The sequence below is a fragment of the Centrocercus urophasianus genome, unplaced genomic scaffold (assembly GCF_019232065.1).
Source record: "Centrocercus urophasianus isolate 14NV4802_14NV808 unplaced genomic scaffold, USGS_Curo_1.0 seq_19, whole genome shotgun sequence".
Lineage (NCBI taxonomy): Eukaryota > Metazoa > Chordata > Aves > Galliformes > Phasianidae > Centrocercus > Centrocercus urophasianus.
Genome location: NW_024884744.1, coordinates 7,513,680 through 7,532,725, shown reverse-complemented (window position 1 = coordinate 7,532,725; position 19,046 = coordinate 7,513,680). Strand labels below are relative to the sequence as shown.

General features: G+C 41.6%; 1 protein-coding gene across 1 annotated transcript; it reads left to right on the top strand.

Moving 5' to 3' along the window:
* Nucleotides 1-2,990: 2,990 nt before the first annotated feature.
* Nucleotides 2,991-18,637, top strand: LAMP3 (lysosomal associated membrane protein 3). Its single transcript, XM_042821093.1, has 6 exons — nucleotides 2,991-3,127; nucleotides 6,864-7,609; nucleotides 8,311-8,433; nucleotides 11,378-11,435; nucleotides 12,121-12,288; nucleotides 14,572-18,637. The coding sequence occupies exons 1-6, from the start codon at nucleotides 3,082-3,084 to the stop codon at nucleotides 14,709-14,711; spliced, it is 1,281 nt and encodes a 426-aa protein (XP_042677027.1). The 5' UTR covers nucleotides 2,991-3,081; the 3' UTR covers nucleotides 14,712-18,637.
* The last annotated feature ends 409 nt before the right edge of the window (nucleotides 18,638-19,046 follow it).

Below are 19,046 nucleotides of genomic sequence, written 5' to 3'. Positions count from 1 at the left end.
TTTTTTTTTTTTTTTTTTGTAGTGCAATCATTTAATCCTCTCCATAAAATGACTTCATTTTTGTTTCTATATTACTTTCAGTATTTTTTGCACGGCCTGCTAACAGTGCTCCTGTCTACCCTTGCCCTAAGCACAGGAGAGGAAAGGGGAAGGGAGCTTTGATTGCACATTAAGTAAGTATAGTAAGATTTGTGTGTGAGAGAGAGATGGGGAAGGGTTACCCTGTGTATGTGAAACTGCCCAAACTAGTATTTGTGACATTACACACTCATGGAAAGACCCCAACTTGCACTTTGGAGTTTCAAGTGAAGGAATCTCATTCCAATGGTGAAATAGCAGTGGGAATTCTTTGTTTGAACTGGAGATGGAAAATCAGGTATTGTGAATCCTCATCCTACCTCTGCTGTGTGCAGACTGACAGTGAGATATTCCTATAGCCCTGGTGTCTCACTATCTTTGAGTAAAGTGGGAGATACTGAAGTTCCCTCATACCAATTCTGATGCTGAACTCTAGTGTGGATTCAAAAACTATAGACCTTTCAGGGGAAAGCAGAGCATTCTCCCCCACGTCCCACTGTGCCCTACAAGAGTGTCAGTGGTGGCATCCTATGGAGTAGTCTGGAGCTGAAGCAGAGAAGTAGACTGCTACAAAACTGTCTCGTGTCTCCCAGCACACTGACTCACTGCAAAGGTATGGGCTGTTATTACAATTCTCATTCCTACTTTTATTTTGAATTATTATTTTTTTCCAAAATTTCACATTTTTTCCTGTTTGACCAAAGGTTAAGTTACTCCTGCACTATGAATGTCCTGAGGATGGCTAGTAACTCCTGGCCCCATGGCTGTATGCAGTACGTGAGATTTTCAGCAGCCTCACATCCTTGACAGTATTCCCTCTGCTGATTTGGGTATAGTTGGGCAATGGAGTTCTTCATTACTGGAGGTAGTGACAAATTGGTATGCAGGCAATCACCATGATGTCAATCAAGGCCAGAAAGTAACCAGGCTTGATCCTCTCCTTCTTTCACTGTCTAACACCACTGAATGGAGTATCAGACCAATGGTTGTTGTTTGGGCCATAGGTGGCTGCAGCCCAACCCTGTCTGGACATTGGCTTATGTTGCCAGTCACAACAAAGCTGCACGCCTGGTCTTACGTTGTTTGTGTACGTAATGAAAAGCCATTCTTTTATCCATCGTTTTCTTAAGTCTCTGAGATTACAAGCAGGACTGAGTATGAAAAGGCCTTGTTTTTCCTTCCAAAAATACTCAAAGCCTGATTTCTAATATATGTATTATTAGAAATATTTAAGAATAAGGAGAAGAAAAAGAGAGCCAAATTCAGTGTTTCTTCTTGCAGCTAGAGCTGAAATAGCTGCCAACATTTCCTCTCCCCAGCTAAGAATTGGTACAGTTTGTTTCTTACATATTTTCCATTGTGTTGATAATGATGTATTTGTATATTGTGGCTGATGAGAGATAATCAGACAGGGAAAGAGCACAGAATTACCTGTTCTTTTTTCCAGTCAAGATGAATGTATGAAATTATTACAAGAAAAAAAGTGTGCAAATGAGCTTTCTGTAATTCTGATCTGTGTAAAACCACACTTTGTTTGAAATTTATAAAAACTATAACTAGTACAAAACATTGTGGTTGATGTCTCTGTATGAAGCAACAAGTCAAATGAGATTTCTTTCTATTCAGAAGAAATGAGTATTGGAAAAGTCCCATCAACACACCTGGCAAAAACAAACAACCATGCATTTATCCAACTCAACTTTATGTGTGAATCATAAAAAAAAAGTTGTTTTAAATTTTCTTAGCCTCTCTCTCTTATTCATGTTCCTGAATTTTTGGGACTGTTAGGAGAGTGCAGAGATTTACCAAGACAGGTCAGAGTTGTGCGTGCTGATGTTTGGGGTAATGAGGCAAGGAATGGGATGATTTTATTGCAAATATCCTCACATTATCTTCATACCCTTGGCTACCAATGGCTTACTGAGGAGGGCACACATGAGTATTGTGGATCATGTAGGGGGGCAGGGAAGTACAAATGAGTATGTGGAAACACAATGGAAACACAGAGAACAAAATAAGTTGGAGCTAATTTCAGGCAGCATCCACTTCACTTCATCTGAGTTTTCAAGTCATTGGCCTCACTGTGTTACTGCACTTTAATTCTGGTGTGAGAGAGAGAAGAATCAGGACCACAAGAGTCCCTGCATTTTTTCCTCTTATTCTATGAGTTTATCATCTCTTTTCTACTTCCATTAAGCTTCCAGCTTTATCAGGCCTCATGGTGAGGACATGGGGCTGGAAATCCATCCACACAAACATGCAGGTGAAACGTTCTGCTGCAGATCGCTGGCATGTGGCCACACACAGTGGGATCTGCCTGTGCAACTGTTGTTCTGGCTTGGCATAGTTCACAGAGGATCCTTCATGGAACACAGGTAGGTCATTGCTGTTTGCTGGGAATATATTTGGACTCAATGCTAATGGTGAGCCACTTTGGCTGCACCATCCAACAAAGGCTAACAGCAGCCCCAGGAAGAACCAGAGCCTCTTTGAGACTTTGCTTAGTCCTGTCTCACTTTTATCAGGTTTTGAGGAGAAAGCCAGAGAGAACGCCTTTCCCTTCTGTGCCTTAATTTCAGAGGAGGAATTTACCCCAAAGAAACTTTTTTTTTTCAAAAGAGCATGCGAGAAAGCACTGATTTACAGGTCTTAGCCCTCCAGTGGGCTGCAGCTGCAGTCTCCAAAACTGGAGAAAAGAGCATGAAGTTCTGCATGGCCTTACAGAACCCCAGGCTTTGACTGTAGGTAAGAGCTTGTCCTCTGCTGCACAAACCCAGCAGTTCTTTCTGTTTTCACTTTCCTTCTTAACCAGCAGCTATTTCTTTTTGCATTAGTTTATAGATGAGCACTGGATTCCCCCCTCCCTCCCCACCTCCTTTCCACCCATGTGACTGAGCACTCCCTGAATCAAGTGAAACTTTGCAGTCCCCAGAAAACCTTTATTTCCTTTCTGCTGCACCACAGCGAGAAGCAGCATCTCTTGGCCTCACAGCTGCACTGACCATGGGAAGGAGCAAATCACACTTGGTCTTGCTAGCCTTTGCCTGCGGTGAGTCACATCTTCCATCATTTCTCTATTAAAAAAAGACAGATTATGCTGCTTTTCTTTCTTTGCGCTTATGAGAGGAGCTAATAGACTGCAAACTGGAAACAGTCTTGCAGCTAGCATTAAAGGTGATTTTAATGAAGCCCCACCAGAAAGAATTAACTATAACTGTTTTTTAATTTACATACAATTTAATTTAATTGTAGCTGATGTAAACTTAATGTAATATTTTCTCTTGTATTTTGCACTCTGTGGTGACATGAACTCTGTGTGATTGAGTCAGCTCAAAATAGTATTAGAAGCAGGCTTATTTGTATTTGTATTACTTGTATTTGATGTCCAGCAGAACTGACTGAATGTCTTGAGTGAGATAAGCAAAAAAACCAAGGCATAAAGAAACGTTGCTTGTTTGTTTGCAAGATGCAGGGTGTGAGGAAAGCAAAAGCAAGGCAGGGGGCTCTGGGAAGTCTGGGAGAAGCTGGGACCTATCTAACAACCACCTACATCAAAGTCACCATTTGATCCTTAGTGCTTGTCCCTGAAAATCTGTGGAGTGAGCCTGGTCAAGGATGTGTCTTAGCATGTAAAGTCACTGCACAAAATCTACTTGGCCCATGTGGACAGAGAGTAATTTAATCTGTGTAATGGCTAAGGACTTTTGCTTGCTGGTGGGGTCCTGGGTTTCTGTGGTGTGCTTTGCTATCTGCACGCACAGCTCACACCAGCAATGACTCCTGCCCCTCTCCCAGCTCTGCAGTGGCAGCGCGGTGAGCAGGGGAGCAGTGCAGGACTTTACCACACAGAGCTCCAGCCGCATCTGCTCTACTTTATGACACCTGCCTCATAGCCACAGTCTGCTGAAGTGACCCCAAAATGTATGCAGACTTGGAGAAATAACTCAGTGGTCAGCAGGGGTGTCTTTGGCCAGGATGAACTTCTTGCTCAGTTGCTATTCATTCGTTTTTGATAGTTCCTTCAGTAATTTGTTGTGATCTTTCATTAATGCCACAAACTCTTTCTACTCAGGTAGGGAATTAAAATGAATCAGAGTTTAGGGGAGAAGAGTCTGAAGGGTAGGATGTTTAAGAAACATCCATGCTCTTGTGTTTGAAGTAAACTATATTAGAGAGAACCAAAGCCTCTCAGAATATCTTAGTGCTTTTCCTGTTCCTCGAGAGCTCAAATCAAAGCAGCCAGAACTGGCAAGAGTCTATTCTGTAGGAGCTTAGGTCAGGTTTTTGTGTCTGTAACTAGCACAGAATCTGTCATCCAAACAGGCATTTCTTCTGGGCAGCATAAAGCAGAACAAACTGTGGGTGTGTGGTTAGGCGAGAAGGGTCAGAAATCCCCAGCAAGAGGTTCTTCCATCCTCTGCGTCATGGGCTGCCAGGCTGAGACATTTTACAGCCAGATCAAGACCCTTCCACCTTAGTTCCTTTGAACAGATGAACTGTGTGCCTCTGCCGGTGTTGGTTCTCACTGGAGAGTCAGCAGAGCTCAGCACTGCTCCTCTGCTCCCTTGTAAGGAGCTGTAGGATATCGCAAGGCCTCCCCTCGGCCCCCTTCTCTGGGCTGAAAGAATGAAGTGACCTTGTATAACTTTCCCTCTAGACCCTTCATCATCCTTGTTGTTCTCCTCTGGATGCTACTGAATGGAGGGAAAACCTGAAACTTCCTCTGTCAGAATGCATGGACTTTGGGCCAGACCCATTAGGGATGGCAAATTTCTCAGAGAAAAAAGAAATGGAAGCTAACTGCAGGATGCAGAGCTGCAATTTGCTGTTGCTTTGTGGCCGCTTTTGATGGCCAAGACCACTGGGTTGGCAGAGATCGATCTTTACTCATCCCTGGGAAGACTTTCTGAGATCAGTGGCCAAATGCGTTTTGAGATGACCCAAACCAACAGGTTTGGAAACATGGGCATGGCCCAACAGGGGGCCCAAAATGCTGGGGATAGCTAAGCTGGAGGATACTGGCAAGTCATCTGGAGGGTAAAAACCAAGGCCATCCAAGAGGTGTTTCAGTGACCACATTGGGCTGATTATTTTTCTGATGAAATGACCTTCTGGGGAAAATGAAATTCCATTTAAAAACTATGGACAACATCCAAGTGAAAAGGGAAATGATGTTTCTTTCCATGCCCATAAATTTTTGTGTTACGTAGTCAATAACCAAAACCAATCTGTTAAGTAAAAACTGAGAAGTGCTGACTGCTTAAGGCTTACATAAATTCAAGTACGAATTGTTTCACAAACACACATGGCTAAAAAAAAAAGAGTGAAAATTGCAGCTTCTTCTTTCTTTTTCTATTGTGTTACACAGCAACTGCTCTGATTTTCCACTGGTCTGATTGAGATGAACATACAGAGGAGAAGTTACTTGCTTCTCAACTTTGACAGCAGGTGTGGTAAAGGCAAGAAAAAAGAGAGAAAATGAACTAAAATATGATACTAATTACAGCACTTTCAGTTCCTTCTGATAAAATGTAATAGCAGAGGGGTCTGTCCTTATTTTTGTGACTTTTCAATTGCACAAACGTGTATTTCTCTGATGATAACAGCTACATTTGCAGTCAAGTGTGTGCAGTTCAGTACGGAGGTGAAACCAGGCAAGTTTAGGCAAGTTTAGGAATATGGAGCATATCCCTCCACTTCTCCTCTATCACAGTCATTTCTAAGGGAAAATCAGACTTTCGGATTCTTTCTGTCTACAGACTGGAGAATTCATCTCTGTCCACCAGCTAATTTAGTCAGTAAAGCGTTTAACTACATGTAAAGCCTCATGCACATCAAAGAATACATTTGTGTCTGTGACTTGAGGCTTTTAGCTTGGTCTTGTCTTTACAGTGCCTTGTTGCATACTCACAATCAAAGATTTAAGTTGAACAATTGTGAACTTCATCTCTTTTTACAGTGTACATTATCCACCATGTCCTCCCTTTGTTACTTACACATAGGAACTACATCTTTTCCATTTTGCAAGGAATACATTTCTGTAAATGTTACAAAATGCCGGTGTGATTTTTGTGCTGTGAGTATTTTTAGATGCGGTTCAAAAAACCCCTGAAAGCTGTACCCTCAAATTTGTTTCTCATTGCCGAAAAAGCATTACTAAGAGGGCCCATCTTTCCCTGGGTATCTCCCATGAGGAAGAACTTGAGGGGTCAGGCTGCCGTATCTACATCAGCACCACAAACAAATTCCTGGAATTTCTGCCTCCCAGTCTGTTCTGAATCATCATAAGACCACTACGTTTCCTTCACATACAAAAATTGTTCCCTTTCCCCATGCTTTGTTTGTGACTAACCAACCACCTCTTCACTTGTTATGCTTGGATTTCATTTTAACAGCAACCCACAGTGGAACAAGTTGTTCCTTATACCTTGATAATTTACTCCCAGCAGATCTTGCTGCACTGTTGTCTGCAAGGGAATTCATGTACAGTGTAGGGATTGTGCAAGATCTATTCACATCTCTATAGCATCCGCTGTCTTGTTCAGCAGTCAGTGCAGCATGTGGGGAGTGAGGAGCCAGTGTGCTGCCTCTGCAGTGGATATATTCAGAGGTGTGAAGATTGGGGAAGCAGTGCAAAATTACGTCTGCTTGTGCTCTCCTATCATGACATTAAGCCAAAGGAAGAATAAAGTCATGATAACAAAATGGGAGCAGTTATGTTGTAAATATCAACAAGAACGTTAAATGCAATGGTTTTAGACTACTGACTTTTCATTTCTTTGCAGCATTTTCTTCCTGCTGTGCTGAAGTGGCCCTGGGTGTCAAGCTGTCTCCACAAACCACGTCCTTCCACCATACCATCACTTCTGCTCTGCCACTTTCTGTTTATCATTCACCACCCCATCAAAGCACTGCAGTTCAACCTAACATCACAGGCTCCATAAACCATACAACTACTCTGCAGACAACAGACCAACGCTGGGTAACAACAGCACCAGCCTCTCATATGACAGCCCAGGCAGGAGCAAATATCAGCAAAGCGTATGGCCAGACATCATCCACAGCAGTAACCTCAACTGCAGCAAAAACAGCTGCATCTGGCCAGGCTACAACCCAGGCAATGGAAACAGTTACACCAGCTGTGAAGAACACGACTGTGTCCCCAGACAACCAAATCACAACCCATGTGGACACAGTTACAAACACAACCATAGAGAGTACAACATCAAAGACACAAACAACAACTGCTGCCATAAATACTACAGCCACTGATAACAGTACTGCAAATCCCACCACAAGCTCAATTAATCACACAACTTCTGGAAGTCCAACAGCCACAGCCATGACCAACGCAACCACCACTCATCAGGGGACTCATACAACCATCCCATCTACTACAATGATGGTGAGACCCACTCTGGCACCACAGCCTTCCCCCATCCCCACTGGCACATACACCATTTCCAGCAGCAACAAGACCTGCGTCAAAGCAGTGATGGGTTTGCAGCTGATGGCTCTAAGCACACAGAAGGTGAGGTGAAAGCACTACAGGCTAAGCCTTATAAAGACTACTTCATTTGCTGGAATGTATTCTATTCCTTTAAAAGCAATTTGCAGAAATTAAGTTGTATGATAAAAATAACTGGTTTGTTGTGAGTCTGAAGCCTTTTTTTTTGACACAGCATCTCAACTGCTGTACTTTGGTTCGTATAATTATGTTATATACTTTCTTATTTCAGCAATATATCCATGGCAGCAATATTTGGGAGGGCAGATTGGCTCCAGTGTTACTTCTCTTTCCCAGAATGGGAGATTAGTTAAAATCTGAAGTGACATCAGTGAAGGGTTTAAAATAGCAAGTTTCAGTGGGAGAAATAAATTATCAGCTCACAGACTTGTTTGGATTCAGAGATGAGTTGTCTCAGTGCTGAAAAATGAGGTTTTGGGAGCATCATGTCAGCCAGCTGGATCAGTACAGGGGTTCTGGGAAACTGCTACCCTCTCTTGGCATTGATCCATGGCAAGTGATTCAGCAAAAGATGTAAAAACCCTGAAATTGTGATGATGGCCTTCCCAATAATGGTTCTGTAACCTCCATTAATACAGCTATTGGGCATTGGTCTGTTAATCCAACCACATAATTAAACTCTAAACATATTAGCCTGCATGTTTCATATTAAGTTTTCCCCTCCACTTCATAAATAGCCCCGCAATGTCCTCATTTCTCCACAGAAGCAGATGGAGTACCTGACTGTCAACCCCAACACCACCCAGATATCTGGAAGCTGTGGGATGGTGCAGTCTGTGCTGAACATCACTTTCACTGGAGGATTTATAAGCTTCGTCTTTGTAAAGGTAACTGTATTTAGTGGGAACAAGGTTTAGGTCTGGGGAACGGGAACCCAGGCTGCCCCTGATCCACTTCCAGCCAGACCAGTGATGTGCAGCGTGCTGTGGAAAAGGGCATTTCATCCATCTCGGTGCTAGTTGTCCTGCCCTTCCTAAGAGCCTGGATTTACAGAACCACGATTAATTCAGTCCAGGAGAGACTGTAGGCCACCTGGCTCAGTCCCCAGCTCAGAGCAGGGCTACTTTCAGTGTTTCATCCCATCTTGTCTATTGGAACTCTGAATTTTGAAGGGTTCATATGTGTAATAAAGGATAAATACAGTGCCCTTGGATCCTTTGGCTAAATGTTCTGCCAAACTAGCAGCACAAACTATAGATCAGTGCTAAGCAAAATCTGCAACTCATATTTGCAGACGTAAAATCTAACTGGGGAGACAGGGGGGGGAAGGCCACGTCTGCTGCTTGCATTGGAGTGCGACAGGGAATTGGGCCTGGGTTGGAGCTACTGTGCAGAAGCAAGGTGTGTGTGCTGGAAGCTCTGAGTCATGCTATCAAGTTGTCCTTATGAAATGGTATCTCTGAGACAACCTGGATGTATGTGGAATTAGTCATTTGCTTCCCATAAATGCTGCCCAGGCAAAAGTTGAATATGGTTGTTAAATCCAGAGGGCAGCCTATGAAGGTGTATGTACCCAGAGGCCACAGCCTGTCCAGAGCCCAGAGGGCTTAATTTCTTCTAATTTCTGATTAGAAGAAGATTCCAAACAACTGAACTGCAACAACAAATTTGTAGATAAGTGCCCTTAAAATGCACCAGTCCAGGGAAACTTACAAATATACACAGAAACTTGAGCAAGAGATAGGCCTATGCTTTCCTAGTATGAAAATCAGTGTTTATTTTGATGGGATGTGTATTGATACCACATTTCCAGCTCAAACTACATCGCATGAAGACAGGTCTTCAATGTAACCTACCATGAGTGTTGCTGGTATTAAAACTACAGGAGAAAACTGCCAGAGGTCTGTCATGCTCCAACAGGCAACAGTAAATTTTATCACAGCTGAATACTTGGTCATTAATGCTTGGGAATGCTTTCAATCAGTAATTGTCTTGATTTTTGTTGATGACTGAAAGACATCTAAAACGTACAAAGAAAAGTTCTGTTTTAGAACAAAGGATCAGTTCACATCATGAGTGTTTGGTTTAAAAATGTGCTTTCTGCAACAAGGGTGGCGTTCTCTGTGTTATGAAGATCCTTAGAAAAAGTCCAGTGATTCAAGTACCCATAAAAGTACCAGCTCACAGCAGAGCTAAGGAGAGTGATGTGAACCTTTTGACCTCTCTTGTCCTGAAAAAGATGGTTACTGGCACAGCATTATGCAATCCACCCAAGATAAGTCTCAAGAGAGCAGCAGGGCACGGCTTAAGCTTTCTTTGAAAGGCAAGTTATTAAGAAATCGTTCTGCTGCTGTTACTGATGTGTTTGGCCTCTCCAGCTTCTGCAGTGCTGACTTTGAACCAGGAGTGCTATAGAGGTGGCACTTGTGATTTGCAGGGGTGAAGGTGGAGCTGGGCCAGGGGCTGTGGTGTGGCCATAGGGAGGTGGGAAGCTCGGTACTCACTGCTGCCAGGTGCCTTTTGGCAAAGAACTTGACAAAGGGAAGTTTCATAACCAACCCACAATACATGAAGTAGGAACAGGCATTCATCCTGAGCAAAGTCAATAACTCTGTCCAAACAGAAGATAATGCTGCTGCCAAAAAAATGTGCTATTTGACCTATTTATGTCTTTAAGTAGGATAATGCTGAGAACCATTTTATTTCTTAAACTTCTTTCACAATCTACCCTACCAGCATTAAAACTGCAGGACATTAAATGCGAGTGCACAGAAGAGATTCATGTTTGCTACTACTTGGCCACCAGCTGCAGTCACCGATCCCTATGTGCTCAGAGCTGGAATTAAAACCAATAACAGGGAAGCTGTGTAGAGACTCTCAGCATGCTTCAGTGCTGCTAGGAGTGAAAAGTCCCTGGGGCTTTCTGTCATGCTTTGGCTGTCCTGGGCAGGAGAGTGTTCAATTTGCACCAGCGTTTTGGAGCATGGATGGGCAAAGTCCAGCTGGAAATTTTGTTTTGTGCTATAGTACCAGGTGCTTTCCTTGTTGGCAGACTGTAGGCGTATGAAATAAAGCCAGCCAGCACCAACAGGGTAGAACATAACAGTTATTTCTTCCCTATATAGACAATCAAGGTTGCTGTTTCCTCATTTGTAGTGATTTCTGTTGGTAGACAAAGTAGAAAACAAGCAGTACCTCTGTGAAGGGCTCCTGTCTCTGCTGGTTGCTGCCCTCTTCTGGTTCAAAGCAATGATAAACAGAAGCATGGCTGCTTTCTGCAGTTTGCTCACATAAAGGCCATCGATGCATAAACTGCACAGCAGTGCTGGAGTCCTGGGTACTTTAAAATATATCACCATGGGTTCTGCAAGCAGTCAGCCTGCAGGTCAGCAGGGATCAATTAACTGCAGGATTACCAATGCAAGCATTGCTGGGACCCTCAATGAAAGCAAACCCGGTGGATAAAAATAAAATGCCTTATGCAATATATAACATTTGCTTAACCCCCTCCTACTTTTGGTTACCACAAGTCACACAAATGTCTAGCTTGAGCAATGTGTGCAAAAGCACATCTGCATGTCTGGTTTCACTGCACTGAGCAAAACTAGTGAAGTATCCGAGATCACAGCGTTATGCTGGCGACTTGTCTACTAATGATTTGGAAAAGAAAATGCAATACATCCAGCCAAGTTGGTTCATAAGTCTTCAAGGTGATGCTTTGAAAAGTCTTTCTTTGAGAACCTATTTTGCAAGCATTTTGCTGTGGTGAACTTTATTTTTTTCTACAAATATAGGGATGTAGTAGGAATAAAGATGCATCATCTTTTGCAGAAAGATCCAACATACTATGTCAGTACAATTGAGGCTGAATTACAGTTACCTTCTGAAGGTCAGTGCTTTTATATTTAATGTTCACTGTGTTAAATTGCTATCAAACAGTTCTGGGTGTGGGATAGACTTTCACATTTTAAAACTCTGAATGCTGCAAATTATGTATTCGTTAGGCTTTCAACGTGTCATTCACCTAAATGTCATGGCAAGAAAGTGGAAAAGAGGTGACCAAGCTGTAGTTTCATTATTTTCTTTTAACTTCTCTTTCACCTTCAAAAACTCTCCCTTTGCTTTCACCACTCTTTCAGAATAAAATTTAAGATCAAAAATGCCAAAATATCAATTTTGCTAAATGCCAATTGCAGCAAACACAAGCTGATCAGCCTAATCTTCAGTTTTGAAGTTTTCACATGGACTGTCAGTCCTCCACAGTGGTGCTGGTGAAAGACACTGCGTGTTGTTCCTGCCTCTCTGCTAGATGTTGCTGTTGTCCACAAGCAGCACTGTTGCAGTGAACGCCCTGAATCTTTTTCGGACCCAAGCTTGGCTGAGTCGTCCATTGGTAATTGAAGCACTCATTTAAACACAAACAAAAATAACTGATATATTACAGGGAAAACATCTGTGCTTTCGTAACAACTGTGACACTGCTTCTGAACCTTCATTTATCTCAGGAAGATTCTGGTTGTGCAGCATTATTTTGGATGCCCATTTATCACTATCTCTGTCTTTATGACCTCCAGGTATACTTTATTACATAGCCATACGCCAGCAGCATTTTACAGCAAAGCTGGGGAATTCCTTTAAGTGTGCCAGCAAGCAAACCTTTGGCTTGGAGAGAACCTACCAGCTATTCATTGTTAACATGCAGCTGCAGGCCTTTGATATTGTTGGCAACCAGTTTGGAAAAGGTAAGTAATGTGGAAATATTTTCCTCCCTTCTGAGATCTAATTGTCAGCAGTCCAGTAGGCCGAGGTATCTCCTTCTGCTAGATGTTAACCATACAGACTTCTTGCCAGATACTGCATCCTGCCTGCTGCTGTAGTTTCACTCTCTTCCCAATAATTTTCAACACTGTGCTAATACCCATGGCAAAGCATCTTTCCCTCCTGAATTTGGTAACTTCCATTTCCCGTTTTCATTAAAAATGTTCAGCTGGACATTCTCCATTTTATTTCTCTCCCCTCTTTTTTCCCAGGTGAGGTGTGCTCACCACCATTTCATTGGCTTTTTCCAGCCCCTCATACATAATACAGATCAGTTCAAGGTCACTGCCCTCAATATCTTTAGCAATTTTGAAAAGCTTTTGACAGCCCATGACATCCCACAGCTGCAGCAGTGAAACTGCCAATTAGTAAGGGATATTTGTCAATGCAGGATGATACTTGCAGAGCAGCTGTATCTAGAAATGATGAAATGTGCCCCAGAGGAGGATCACAACTGTCACACTTAGTTTCAGAATTAAAATATGATGTCTGGGTTTTGAGTATACACAACCATGTAACTTAGTACTACCTGCTGCAAAGACAGAGAAGACCAGTACTGGACTTTAGGATCCCTGCATTGCCTGTGCTGGGAGAATGTACTGGGGATCCTCACAGCTTCATTCCTATGCCCGCACCTGAATTTCCTTCTACAGAGAAATGAGGCATTGCCATCCATGTTTCTTGTTGGGATGCAGCTGGGAACTGGATGGGGTGTGGAGTCCAGGACCGTTGGGTGACCTTGGAAATCCCCGCGTCTCACAGTATGGGTACTCAGTTCACTGCCTTACTTTTAGGAGGTTCATGAAAAATTCTACACAGAAGAGAGCTGGTCTCAGCGGTACCCTGAGTTCTCCTTCAAACAGAACACGTTTCTGCGACTTCTGCTCAGGGTATTTCCATACAGGAACTCATGTGGCCAGATGATTTTTATCAGCAGTCCAGCCCTCTACATGCACTAATAAAACGTTCCCTTCTTCTGCCATCTGACTTTCTGAATGCTTACAAAATACAGCTTCTGCTTTCCTCTTAATTTAGATTTGTCTTTTGACTTAGTTTGGCTCTATCTGACTTGTTCTTCTATTGTTAGTTTAAAATTTTGGTTTCTTATTCCAGAAGGAATATAATGGGAAGCTACATCTGGAACTGTTTTAAGACATGGAAGCTTTTTTTTATAAACTTTCTTTAGGTTCTTAAAAGCCCCACTGAGAATCCAGTCTGTGCTATCAGGCTTCTGAAGACCTTTTAACAGAAGAAAGCTGAGCTGGAACAACTCATAGAACCCCATCTGGTCCCACATTCCCATTTGAATATGCACAATGAATTAGTTCAGATATGGCTTCTGGTGGCCTCACCTCTAGCAGAGACAGCTTAGAAATACTCTCTGTTTTCAGGGACGGGCTGACCTCTGCTAGCCACTGCCATGTGCAAAATTAAACTAGTTTTGCTCTTAATTAAAAGGGCTGAGAATGCAGACACCATCCCTGAAATAATTCTCCAGCAGCCGTGAAATAGTTATGAAGCTGTTACCTACATCTGCTGTGTATAAAGATTTTGAAAGACTAAATTCCCAGTAAAGGAATAGTTCCATAAATTAAGCACATCACCAGCCTCCTCCCTGTTGGTTTCTTGGGACTTCTGTTTATCCCTTATATTTGCTTATAAGGGGAAGAAAAAGAAAGCAATAATGATCATTGGTTTCAAGATCCTTATAATTTTGTATAGGTTACAGCAGCATTACATCAACAACTTGGCCTGTTTGACTCTGAGAAGCTGTAAAAATGTCTTCCGAACTCTATTTCCTTTTTACTGGGCAGAAACAATTAGAAACCACAAAGCAGTAATTTTTATCCATCCAAGATGTGTCGTGCTCATTATTTTCAGACTTGCACATTGTAGCATCATGATCCACATCTGCTATGAGCAAGAAAGCCTCCTACTGTGTATGTACCCATCTTGGCAGTAGAAGAATTACTGTGGGTATGAAAAAGTCACTCTCCAGAGAAGCATGAAGCTATTCACAGGCCAAGTATTGTTTTCTTGGGATAAGATTCATCCGAGATAAAATCATGTTAAGTATAGTTTAGAATAAGAAGAAAGGTCTTGAGAACCTCTGGCTTGTATTTGCTGATGTTTTAGAATATGGATCCATAGTCTAGAAATACGTTTTTCTACTCTAATGCATTATCTGATCTTTTTTTTATTTTCAGAAGAAGAATGTTTTCTTGATAAAACCACAAAAGCAGTTCCCATCGTCGTGGGCCTGAGCATCCTGGGACTGTTGGTCATTGTGTTTGTCACGTTTCTGATTTCCAGAAAAAAGCCCCATAGAGGATATGAACGTATCTGAGGTGCTCTTGTACTTCCAAAGAAGGGGAATCACATGAGTTTTTGCTTTTACCTGGCAGCCTTGCTGCTCTGGAGCCGTATTTTTAAGTGAAATGACACCACGTGTTTAAAGCTAATGCATGTTTCTGGAAGTAATTTCTTTAAGGTGGGAAGGAAATGATTTATACCATCTATTTTTAGGCTATTCTTAGCAACTTATTTAGATGGGGTCCAGAGGATCAAAGTTAGAAGCCTAAATTCTTTGTATCATCAAAAAAGAGGCAATTCAGACCACCTCAGTCAGATGCTTAAAAATAGCTTAAAGCAGGCAGCATCATTATCCCCCATAAAAACCGTCTGATTTTTCTAAAAAAGTATTAAGAAAAATCAATTTCTTTAAGATGCCATTCATATTTATTAGGAGAGTTGAGTCCGCAATACGATCTTCAGGTGAGTAGAGCAGAGATCCACAGCAACAGGCAACCCTATTAAATCAGAGCAAGTCCTACAGAAGCACTGTTTTTTTGCTAAAGATTTGGGGCAAGTATAAGAATGACTTTGATGGATAAGCAAATTCCCTTCAGTCCTTTTAAACACCAGGCTTACGTTTAGTAACTTACTGTTTCCTACTGAGTCTTTTGGAGGGACACAGTGGAAATACCCTACTCTCACTCTGGAGGCAGTATTTTTATTAATTTTCTAGCCTCTAGTGACTCTGTATGCAGATAAGATGACTCAGCAGGGTCAGACAGAGTCTGCCTGAGCAATGCATGCAAAAATTTCTGCTCATCATTGCCTGTCTCAGCCTCTCTGCAATGATGTCTGACCTTCTTGCCAATAATTCTTGAACTGCAGCCTCACAAGACATGGCATATGAGAGCAATCTGATGTTGCTGAGTTTATCCTGCACTATTACCCTGTTAGCTGCACCATTCAGCAGCTGATGACAGGCAGCTGAGATGTCTGTGCAGAACTGGGAGTGTGTTTGGAGTCAGTAACTCCACTCATCCACACAAGGCCAAGACATTCTATTTACCAATTGGTGCTCAAGATGCAGCATCCCTTTGCCATGTCTTTGCAGCACGAGGTGGAGAAAGCTGACGTGAGGCTCTGAAAGCACTGTGATAAGTGGACCTGTGCTAAGGATGCTGCTGTGATAGATAGGGACTGGGGTGAAACTGCTTGCTAGATTCACGGAGCCTATTATTTCGTAGTCTTACAAGAGCTTATGCATCACCTGCTTCCTTTACAGACATGGACCTGTTGTAGTGTTCACCACTGAATTTGGTAACTGTCACCTCAGTGGGATGACAGTATTGTGATCTCTCTCTTAATGTTGGAAGATACTGAAGTAGCCAGCACTGTAGCAGACCTGCACAATGTCCTTGAGTAAATGGAAATCCACTGAAGCTGTCTGCTTAAGGTGTCTGTGGGAACTGAAAGCCTGCACAGGCTTTGGATAAACTCTGCCTAGAAGTTAATGCTATCCACCACACTTGCAGCTGAGCAGCTGGATTTTCATATGGAAACAGTCTAGAGTTGCTTTAAAGTATTTGCAACACTTTGTAGTCTACTTCCTGCTAAGCAAATGTGAAGGCGTGTAAGCAGTAATTGCTATTGAGAGTAATTAAGTTCAGCTAATTTTCTTTGTTGAAAAAAGAAAAAATCTCCTTGTCATAAAAGGTTACAAAGATAAACATATGCACAAATATGCAAGTACGCACATCACCATCAAATCTGCTCACTGCAGGAAACTACATGAAAATGATAAGATTTATATGTAAAAACATTTGTTGAAGAGAAAACAATATTATGTAAGAGCTCATTTTCCCCTTGGGGTTTAGGGCAGTAGCTTAATGTTACCAATAAATATTTTGCCTGGATAGGACTCAGGAATGGCATCAGTTAAACAAAAGAAAGACTGAAGCTATCTGCAAAAATGTCTTGCTGTTAGCTTTATTTGGAAATAAACATAATATAAATGCTGGAAGATCACTTGATTTCCATTAAGTAATGACCCAAATCCTGAGCAGTTATGAATGACAGTGGATTTACACTGGCTAAAACTGATGTCAGTACCTTGTGAGTCTGATTTGCCTGCAGTATTTTTTAAAATCAGTTTTGGTATTTTACCAGTGTTTAACCATCAAGAGAGTTCAGTTACTTAAATCCCTCCATTCTGTGAATTTCTAGAAGATTCTGGTCCGTGCCAAGCAGGAAACACGACACCCTTCAATAGCACCATAACATGTGGCTCTGGCAGTAATCCTCATTTTCCAGCAATGTTCCAGTTTAGTTTCAATGAACTCATAACCAAGAAAGATAAAGACAATTTGGAATCACTTTTGCACTTGGAGAAGCCAAAGACAGAACTTAAAACCAGCTGTGAACAAGGGAGGCAGCTGAATATAATCATAAGGTAAAGCAGCATGCAGTTACAATCAGTTGAATGCTCCATTATTTCAAAGGTTGTTTTGTGAAAGGCTCCAGCAGTGATGATATCACTTAGCAAACTTTATTAAGCTCATTTTCCCCCTCCCACCTTTTCCTGCTGTTAGTGGACATGCAGCCCACTGCCCTTGTTCAGGCCTTAGCTCTCAGGGTGTTCTTCCTGTTCATGGTTCATCCCACATGAAAATCTGATGGTTAATGAGAGACCTGGGTGGTGGAAACTAGTCCTTGTCTGTAAGAACTGCAGCCGTGAAAGGTCTGGGGAGTTGTGAGCCTGCTGCTTGTGCTTCTTTTCAGGAAAACCATTGGTACAAAGTAAAATGTCTGCTGCTGCCTGCCTGGTCAGGAAGTGGAGCTGTGGGCCATTGCTGAGTTATTTGTTATTTGTTTTTGTGTAGAAAGCAGGATTTTTTTTAATACTATATTAAAGCACTCACTTTTTTTTTTTTTTTTTTTTTTAAACTGTGTAATGTTTAAGCAGCAGGAAACAGTAAATATGTGGAAGTGCTTCCAATTGAAAATGAGCCCATGCCTGCACTTCTGATGCTGCTGTCCCAAGCTGTTATATGTGGACATTTTAATAACAACTGTCACCTAAAAAGCTCAGCTCCACACATGATCTGACCCTAAGCTAATCCAGCTGGTGGTCAATAGACATCTTCCCCGTTAAAAACTAAGTCCTATTTCACATGGCCTTTGGATTTTTGGGTTGTTTTATCTGTATGATTTATTACTTTAATTAAATATAGGATTTTCTTGTTATGTTCTATACTGGAAAAGCTCTGTATATTAATATTCAGTCTTTTAACATTTGCTATCAAAATGAGGCTTGAAAATTGTTCTTAATGATGATTGTAATTCTGTATTTAATCTTGTCACACCCTCTGGCAGCTTTACCAATGATGCAAAGTTAATGCTTTTCTCTCACCCCATTTTATCACTAGAATGAATCAAACTATTCATACTGAACAATGTTTAGATTAATGTTAAACTGATTAATTCTTATGCAATATATCACTATTTGTTTGCTGTTTTTTGGAAGCTGTATAAAATCTTCTCTGGGCTTGCGCTAAGTGGCAAAGGCAAAACAATTGGAAATGATCATGACGTGCTGCTATTTACTTGGCAAGAAGAGTGAAGAACACAGTGAAGCAGAAGTTAGGAGGTGAGCACATCCCTGTAGCTCAGGGTATCCCATGAATATACAATGTCATACTTAGGCAAATACCCAACGAGTTTATAAAGTAAGATTTAATTTTTTTTAGTCCTTTGCGGGTCTCTGACAGACAAAAAAAATGTCCAAATTAAAAAACAGCTGTTAGTTCCGGTAACCAGGGAGATGTAGATTAACTTCTTAAGTGTATGGAATTGGTTTGGTTGATCACTTTTAGCTTGCTCTAATAGATGGTTGCTAAAAATTACTTTGTTATGAAAAGGAATGCATGCCCTTCATTTTTCTATCATTGGTGTTTCTATAATAAAGATTGTATTTAGTCATTAAAGTGTGCATTGCTGTGCAGTTGTTTTCTCTCGAGTGCTGTTTCACCTAAACATTTTAAAATACAAACACCATCTGTAACAATCAGACAGGATTGTATGGGCTTGCAACACAAGCCACAGTCACAGATATACTCATGTCCTTGCTGTAACTGACAGTGATGTTTTTTTCCAGCCTGGGCATTTCCTCTTACATTTCCATCTTTGTTTCATCAGCATTTAGGAAAAAAAAAAAAAAGATAAAAAGGAGTATTGAAAATAGTATGAGGTTTTCTGTTCATCTCCCCACAACTTCCTTGAGTTTCTTCTTTATGTCTACTTCTGTTTCCTATTTGTCCAATAAACGCAGACCATAACTCACAGCAGAGGTAATGGATGTTTGTTACTTTGTACTTAAACCTCTTTCTCA